Source organism: Sinocyclocheilus rhinocerous, unplaced genomic scaffold, assembly GCF_001515625.1.
Source record: "Sinocyclocheilus rhinocerous isolate Xijiao unplaced genomic scaffold, SAMN03320098_v1.1 scaffold3206, whole genome shotgun sequence".
Classification (NCBI taxonomy): Eukaryota; Metazoa; Chordata; class Actinopteri; order Cypriniformes; family Cyprinidae; genus Sinocyclocheilus; species Sinocyclocheilus rhinocerous.
The window spans coordinates 166,150-175,607 of record NW_015626039.1 but is presented as its reverse complement, the minus strand read 5'-3'; the positions used below and the strand labels follow the sequence as shown (position 1 = coordinate 175,607).

The window sequence follows — 9,458 nt, the reverse complement described above, 5'->3', positions numbered from 1 at the left end:
ATTGATCTTGCTGATCCAATAATACTGTATTTTTTATTTAACATAATGTTTAATCTGAATGTCATAACTGATAGACTTCTGATGTACGCCAGACATCTCCTATCATTTAGTCCGCATACAGCCACCAGTTTCTTACAATCAATTGCAAACTCGCATTCAGATCTGTTCCCATCCAGTCAACAACTGATGAATAGAAGTCTCACTCTCCTTTTTTTCTTTTTCACTCAGATTGCAATAGGGAAGAAAAGATCTCACTCAACTGGCCTTAAAATATCGACTTTCAATATCATTTTGAAAAAAGTTCCAGGGAAAAAAGAAAGTGATTTGGATGAACTATTTCTTTAATGAAAACTTCATTAAGCAACCTCTGAGTAATAAAAAGCTCCTCTGAGAAGAACTGTAGTTGTAGCTGTAGAATGAGCGTGTGTTTTGCTAACAACTCTTATCAGTGTCTTTATTAAACATGTAGCAGTAGATGTGACGTGAAAGTGCCTCAGACAGCATAAACTCACTGTGCCCCCAGAGAGCAGAGTTCAACCACACACTCAGGAACACACTACATTCGCAGCAACTGTGTGTGTGTGTGTGTGTGTGTGTGAGAGAGAGAGAGAGAGAGAGAGAGAGAGAGGGAGAGAGAGAGAGAGAGAGGGCAAAGTGCTTTGCTCTGTCACTTGACTGTGCTGCTAAACGATATGTCAGAAAATCAATTAATTACTTTTAAGCAGCAGTTAACGGCATCAACATGAATTATTAAAGAGGACAAAAGCTGAGTTATTTTCCCCTCTCTCTCCCTTAACTAACCTCCCCATACAGTACAGAGGAGAAATGACGGACTAAAAGGAGAGATGCAACAAGAACGATTTGATAAAACATACAAAAATTAGGAGCGAGAGGTTGAAACAGACTGATACATTGGAAGAAAGTAGAACACATTCTGGTGTTGTTATGGAGTTACTAAGGTGTTCTGACTGTCATTTAGAACGTTGCTATGTGGTTGCTAGAGAAATTTAACAAGGTTTGCAGTAAAAGTCATCAATCTCAATATGAGCTTAAACATTTCTCAACCAGTGATCTGATCTGACCCTCATTCATTGTGTTGCTCTTAATCTTACTGGATGATAACTGTAGTGACTCATTAGTGTTTTTTTTTTTGTTTTTTTTCCAAAGGAATTTTTAGGAGAAACATCTGAGACAAATTTAATACTTAACTAAGATCTCCATTAATTCCGTAAGATCAACCCAGTGTCTTACGTATATATATATATATATATATATATATATATTGTTTGTTTGTTTGTTGTTTGTTTTAAAATGTGATTGACTTTGAGCTGATATTCAGCTCCTGATGCGTTTGCTCAGTAGTTTTGGCAGCATTGATTGTCGGGCCCCAGGAAGCGATTATTGATCCTGTGTGTCCAGCATTGCTGGCCCTGGGGTGGCCCATCTCTGGGGGCCCACAGGGGACAGACTGCCTGTGGGCAGTAGGGAAAATGACATCTAAATCTGTGCTGTCTTCCGTTAGTGTGCATGTGAGAATTTAAAGGGTAAGACTGTATAGATGTGTATTTTTTGAGAGTTCGCTAAACAACCATGTGGTCTGTGTTGCGTCTTTCCTCATCCATCTATGTGGTATTAGCGGTGACAGGACCTGTCAAATGCACCCCAGTCGTAATGACCAACACGACTTACTGTGGCTTACCAACCTTTTCCTGCTACCCACCCAGATAGCCAAAGTCCTCTGAACCCTTTGAAACTCGAGCTGTGCTCTGAATTGAGTCTTTGCCAGTGTTATTCTGAAATCTCTGATGCCAGCTTTCATATGGAGACCAAAATAGACATAGACACCATCAGGGCTGGTCTGGGGTTAAAATTCGGCCCTGGACAAATCCAGCCCATCCGGCCCACGAGTTCCCCCATGAATGTTTTGCTAGGTTATAGGCAGGGCTGGATTGGTAATCGGGCATACCGGGCATTTTCCCACAATGCGCTATAGACGGAGCGATGAAGTACTTTGCTCCGCCTATATAAAGATCACGTCACTCCAACTTCTTCCTCGTCGGCTTTTCCCATGTTTTCACAGCAGATTTATCAAGAACATGCTTGCTCTGCAGTGAGTGATGCGGGTATACTACCAGTCAAAAGTTTTTGAACAGTAATATTTTTTTATGTTTTTTAAAGAAGTCACTTCTCACCAAGCCTGCATTTATTTGATCCAAAATACAGCAAAAAGCAGTAATATTGTGAAATGTTTTTACTCGTACAGGTTTGGAATGACATGATGGTGAGTAAATGATGACAATTAAAATTTTTGGGTGAACTATCCCTTTAAGAACTTTAACATTTGTAAATAGTTAACACCTACATTTATATAAGACACTGATATTTATCTTTAATCGGGATCTTATTGAATTAACATTATAATTCAATTAAAATTAATTAGAACTAAACATTTAAAGAGCTATTCTGTTAAATTATCCTTTGCCCTAATGAAACTCTTGCATAGAATTCAGAGTTTAACTGACTATTAGTGAGATGGTGGTCACAACAGGTAAAACCATGGTCCTCATTACCATGGTTATATGGTTTTTAAAATAGATAATAAGCAATAATAAACCATGGAATTGGTAACAAAAAAATGTAGAAACTACAAAAACAACTTCTATAAAAGTAAAATATTCCATATTTAATATATGTAATAACAGTAATATTTATAATAAATACATTTCTGCCAAAACACCTTAACGGCTATTTGTACAGTGTTAATAACTGCAAGTTAAATTACTATGGTGCTGAATTGAGAAGCTTGTAATTATTGGCGTTTTCCAGTTTACCTCGTCATGCAGTCTACATTGTCGTGTCTGTTTTCAGCTAGCATCACTACAGAACATTTAATGTTCTCACATCACATGACTGCATAATACAATTCTGTGTCACATCTGAATGGATCAAGCGACTTGCACTGTTTATCCTTTTACATCGTGGCGGAAGCACAGCGCAGAGTTAGTTTATAAATGTATTTCCTGTCAGTTTTGATCAATTTAGGGCATCCTTGCTGAATAAAGTATACATTTATTTATTTATTGATTTATTTTTTTTACTATTTTTTCACTATTTCCAGTAAACCATGTACTGGTGGTTTAAAGAACCCAGAAACTAAAACTCTGATCTGAAGAACCTATCAGTAAGTTTTCAACTCAAAAATGAAAGTCAAAACTTTATCTTTTATTTTGTTTCTTATTTTTTTTACGTTATACCTTTATTTTCAAGAGTTCACAAGCTCGTCTTCACACACTTCACCTGCTCTCTTATGCAGTATTTCACCATTTTCACTGCATCAAGATGGAGAATGAATGAGACAGGAGGGAAAAATCAGTGGCTAAATGAAATTAGCAGGTTAGAAGTGCCCCGGGGCAGTGAGACGGGCCTGTCTCCTGAGGCCATGGTTACTGATGGGATATATTAGTGTTGACTGCATGTCAACTTTTCCTCCGTCGCCTCTTCTCCTAATATGTATTTTGTGTAATATGGAGCAGGGTGGTGGGAGACGCGAGGGTATAAATGCAGCGAGGTGAAGGAGGGACTCCATATTTCGGACACTGGATTGAATCAGAACAGCTCGAAATTAATTCAGGCCCCTTCAAAGCGTCTGGACCGCTCTCATGGGCCATGTACTTCATGAGGAAGGGCCGAAACAGCAACACACTATTTGGTAAAACAAAACTCTTCTAATTTGTCAGCTTCTGCCATATTTGTCTCACTTTCGTTCTCCATGAATCACATCATCCATTGTTTTGTTTTTTTTTCCTTTTGTCGTCAGTAGTTTCTCTTGTTTTACCACTTTAGAATGTGAAAGAGGAACTGTTGAAATAGGGAACAACAACTTCATGTATCTTCATTGTGTGTGCTTGTGCACCATCAAGCCTTTGTTTTTCTTTTCATAAGAATATTAAATTATCTTATTTGCTTAATGCCTATTATTAGTGTTAACCAAATACAAATATGCTGACATTAATGATGACAGTCTGATATATATATATAACATATGACACCTGAAATCATATTTAGAGTGCCTATATATAGCATGTATTTTGTTTGCTTCCTTGAAACGTTTTGCTGCTACACTGCAGTTGCCTCGTGGAAATGTTTCTGAAGGCCCAATTATAATTATTGTATTAAGTTTAGAGGAAATATTTTTGAGGGAAGAAACTGGTTGTATCAAATTGTTTGCTGTTCTTGTATAGAATTATATTTTATTCAGCGTGTTCTTCCTCCAATGGCTCAACCAAACATGATCAGATATTTGTAACCCTGCTTGTCAATATATTTTATAGCCGACTACAAGCGCTATTGATTGCTCAACTTTCAGAGATCAGATTACTCTAAATCAGTAAAACACAAGACCGAGATCCTGCACATCTAAGACCTGCGGTGCCTTTGTGCTAGAAAATCATTTATGATTGGCGTGCAGGTTATATTATTTTCCCTGGAATTGATCTTTGCTTTCAGATTCAGCCGTTATCTCTGCTTTGGTTGCTTTGACTATACTGATCCACAATTATTATTTATAATAACTGAATAAAATTTTGCACTTTTACAAAACTATCATATTATGTATTAAGTATTATGTTCTAAATAATATTTAAAATAATTATTACTTAGACTATGTATTATAATTATATGAATTATATGATTAGAGATCTAATATGACGTATTTCAGTCTGTAAGTTATACAATACACTGTGTGTGTGTATATATATATATATATATATATATATACTTAAATTATTATTTTAATGTTAGTAGCAATGTTTTTACTGTGTAGGTTTTAAACACATGCACATCACAGCTACAAACATGATTATTTATACATTGAAAAGTTTAATTGAAAATGACATTGAATGTTTTTATAAACGCATCTTTTTGTCCTTCACTATATCAATCCACGAAGATGTTTTAACATTTAAACTCAGAAAAGAAGCCACTTGATTTTCAGTTGAACTGAAATGCATTACATTTGTTTACAATAAGACTAATTTCAGAGCAAAACGGAAAAGACTGACTCAAGCATACTTAGTGTAATAACCAGGATGGCTTGTACAGAGGCTGCGTTTGCATTACTGTGCCTGATATCAGAATTTGCATTTTGTTTTGTGTTTCATGTTCAGTACAAACAACAAGGAAGATGAGACGGGAATAACACAGACCTCATAAAGCAGGTCTTTACATTTTAACAAATGAATCATGCCCTGGCTGTAACCAGAAGAGAACAAGATTGTTTAGTTCTCTGTGTTATTGTTATGAATGACTCTGACTCTGTTAGATGTGACTAATGCAACTTTATCTTGGGAATTTGCAGCATTTGCAGCTTTACAGCCCTTTTGCAGAATCCGTCAGATGTTGCTCTATTTAACATGTCCTTTCATCAAGTGCAGGCAAATTTGTGAATTTGTTTCTGATAATGATGGATGTAAAAGTTCTGAATTTGGCATCAAACGTGATTCTTGACAATGCTGTATTGACTGCAGTATTTACATTTATTGTAATTAGCCAGACTTGTTCTGTATTTAGGCCTCCCATCCCATGTTTATAATTATTTACTATTATTATTTACCATACATGTAATAATAAAACTAAAAATACCCTCATTTCAGGTAGGTACCACACTTTTTGTGATGGCATGATCTTTCAGATTAATTCACATTCTGTTCATTTTACTGAAAGATGACGAAATATTTCGGTGTTACTCTCCATTTCCACTTCATGCATTCTGTATCAGGACCTAACAGACTCCATATGGCCCATGTAGATCGTCTGCTGCCCCCTTTTGGCTACAAAACACAGATTACTTCAGATCATTACTGAGTCACTTTCCATCAGGCAGTCATTCTTTCTTTTATTTATCCCCTTTTTTGTGTATTTTTCATTCTTTTTAGAATAAATAATTCTAGATAGTACTTATTTAGATGTCTTGACTTTTCACTGGAATTAATATTTTCTTGCTTTTTTATTGTAATTTTGTTTTTGGTTTTTTTTGGACATAATTTATTTGTGTCAGCAATTTTTTTTGCTGTTGCTATAATGGAAATTTGCTTGCATGCTTTGTTAGCATCACATAAGTCATAAGTTAGCATCACATCAGGTTAGGATGGTGTTTTGGAACTTTTCTTCTTGTTCTGCTGATATAATGTTTCTTCTGACAAAACAGAAAACAACATCTGCTGGTACAAAACGAGCTTACATTTTCCCCCCGTCCATTATATCTGTTCCTTAAACTTTCAAAAAAATGTTTACATGATTTCTTGAGATAATGTAAAACAAAAAAATATTAGAATATAATCTAATTAAACAAACTGTTTGGTTTTAGTTTACACTACATTTCATCTGCCATTTGATAAGTAAATTAAATCCGAACAATTCAACAATGAATCAACCATTTGACGAGTGCCAAGGAATTCCATTGACTGATCAGATCCTTCCCCCCCCCCCGATTCGGACGGTCTTCTGATTGGTCGAGCCCGTCGAGGTCTGTCATCGCTGACCAATGAGAACGTTTAGGGGGGAGGCGTATGCAAATGAGCTCTCGTGGCTGGCGTTCCTGCGCTGCCCATTGCCAGTAAAAGCGCGTCGCTGCCGGGAGATTCATTCACAACGCATCATCATTCTCATTGCGACCGCGCGTTCTGGATTCGGGAAGAATACTTTCTCCCAAAAGCTTACAGTTTTATAGAATAGACTGCATGCACTTTTTAGACAGTTAACGACTGACAGCGTTGGCGTCAGGTGCGCGGTCAGTAAGGTGCGCCACTTTACGCGCACTTTCTCAAGGATACCCAAGTGCTAGATCATCCTCTCTGATGACTCCTGCTGAAAGAGGAACAACATCTACATAAACTGTTTAAAGTTCAGTTCAGACTGAACTGCAGGGTTTCCACATCACCAAACGGATAGTAAGACGCGCGAACTTTCCACGTCGCCCTTGAGCTCGTACCCTTGATCCGCGCGCGTCCGAATCAGCTGCTCGTCTGGAGCCCTGGATCCTGATCCTGACTGAGAGGGTGTTCAAAAGATACCAAATGGTTTTTCTTTGGGACGCCAAATACGGTAAGAGCGTTTCTCAGCTCTGCGTAACGGCGGTTTCACGAGTCTATTTTTACGCGTAAGGTTTCATAATGTCTGCATGTTCATAGCTGTTGATAATAACTGAAACCTTTAACCATCACCTAAACCATGAGGTAAATGTGACATTCCAACAAACTCCAATGTGACAGTCAAAAACACTGCAGAACTCTGTCTCAACTTCAGTTCACTTTGCTTTATTGGCACGACATAAACTGCCGTTACAATGCCGAAGCATATATATGCAAAACACAAACGAAATTGCGTTAAAATGAGAAATTAATCAGCAAAATGAACAAAAAAGAAGTAAGTTTATGAAAAACGTATTAAATTTGAGTCATTGAATAGGAAAGAGATTAAAATAAGATTAAATATGAGAGGTCAAAACAAATAAGCTGATCTAGAAATTCATTAAAAATGTTTACACAAAAAAAAAAACTATTTTTTGTAACAGAAGTACATATTTTCCATGATAAACCTGTTTTTAAATTCCTGAATTAAGTAAGTTTGATATTTATAGTTTTTGAGTAGTGTTAAAAAAATATTACATTTTTAAAAATGTCAAGTGAATTAAAGTCAGTGTAGTGCAACCAAAATGATGGAAATCATTATGTTGTCAAATGTGTGTGTATGTGTATGTGAGAGAGAGAGAGAGAGAGAGAGAGAGAGAGAGAGAGAAGACCTCCATAGACCCTCCTGACTGTGTGTCAACGTCATTAATTATTATTTTTTTAATATTGCATTTGACCTTTTTTAATTTATATTCAGGTCAAATGGAATCTTCTTGATATTCATGTATGATATTACATGTTATGTAAATGTTTTTTTACTAGGAAAAATATGATTGAACAATTATTATATTAGTCTGTGATTATGAAAATTACTTTCATTAAGTCAGAATGTGTGTAGAAAATGTTTGAAAACGACTTGAATATAAAGATGATATATTTAAGAGCTTGATAGATGTGTTTTCAGAACAAAAGAAGACATTGTTTAAAAATCTAGTTTTCATCCCACATACTGTGCTGTAACAATAAGTCTTTGCATTTTCATTCTTTTCAAAGTCTCATATGTCTGCCTATGTCTGTAAGTGTATGGCTTCCCGAATTTGTGCTGTGTTTTGTGCATTCTGTCTTAAAATGCATCTCTCTCTGTTTTCTACACCTCGTCTCACTCACCCCAAACACCCGTCAACAAACTCCAGTTTTAGCCTGATGTAGTGACTGTGTCTGTGTTTATATTGGGCGGTGGGTTTGGAGAGAATGCAGTGGCTCACTGTACGCAGCGCTGTAACGTGTGTAACCGCACTCATGTGGCATCGATTGTGGTTGGCTGAATGACTGTGGGCCGCAGCGCTGTCTGACGGTTTTAATGCTTTCATATGCCTGCGAGACACTGCTGCTGCTGCATGGGCACCGGAAGTTGCTTGGAAAAAGTGTTTTTTTAAAAATGTTGTTTATGGGCATGACAAAAACTAAAAACGCAGAAGCATACACTGAGCGTAGCTGCATAAAATGAGATATTGTACAGTAAAATAGAAAATGAAGGAATAAGGCATGAGAAGCTGTGCATTGAAGTGATTTTACTATGGTTAAGTAAAAAAATAAAAATAAAATATCTATAATACAAGGCTGAAAGTGTCTTATTGCCTTTATTTAAGATGCCAATGTTTAATAAGCAATCAATTATACTAGAAACGATTTTTATGCCGGGTAATACAGTACTAAGCAATGCAACATCTCATACTTAATTTTTCAAAAGTGATATATTGTACATTTTTCTAATTGTATCCATGCATTAGCATTATTTTACTAGGGTTAAGTAGTCATTTTGTGTCCTGACTCAAAGTAAAATCACTGTAATACATGGCAGAAAGTCATCCCCTTGGAATTATAAGGTTCTATCTGCATTCCGAGTAGTTTTGAGATTTTGAGCCTCAAAGTTTTTATATTCCATTTGACTGTGTAGATAGAACTTTTTTGTTTTTTTTAAATAAAAAGTCCCAAAATGTACACAACATTTAAAAATCTATCACATAATGTAAATAAGTTGTCACAGAATAAGAATATGTGAATAACTCAATTTTGACAAAAATGTCAGATAGAACCTTATAATTCCAAGGGGACAAAGTGTCTTATTGCTTTCATTTAAGATGACAATGTTTAATAAATAATTAATTTTGCTAGAAATTATTATTCTGTCTAGTAATAAAGTGCTGAGCAATGCAGCATCTTGGTGCACATGTGGTCACGTGTGCATATGTAGCCTTATAGTTAAAAGCATCGAATGTTGCTCATTCAGTCTCACTTTAGATTTGGGGCTGTTTAAAAAAAATATATATA

The 9,458-nt window shown here is 36.0% G+C and overlaps 1 protein-coding gene across 4 annotated transcripts in view; it reads left to right on the top strand.

The window, feature by feature from the left end:
• Positions 1 to 3,641: 3,641 nt before the first annotated feature.
• LOC107709287 (RUNX family transcription factor 1) overlaps positions 3,642 to 9,458 on the top strand; it is a 24,287-nt gene continuing 18,470 nt past the window's right edge. For 2 of the 4 annotated variants that reach the window (XM_016513760.1, XM_016513751.1), the window contains exon 1: positions 3,642 to 3,709. In XM_016513760.1, the coding sequence (XP_016369246.1) occupies positions 3,667 to 3,709 (43 nt within the window). In that variant the 5' untranslated portion in view covers positions 3,642 to 3,666. Of the gene's footprint in view, positions 3,710 to 6,634; positions 7,102 to 9,458 lie in introns of those variants that run through there. The other 2 variants (XM_016513771.1, XM_016513768.1) reach the window with 1 other exon arrangement.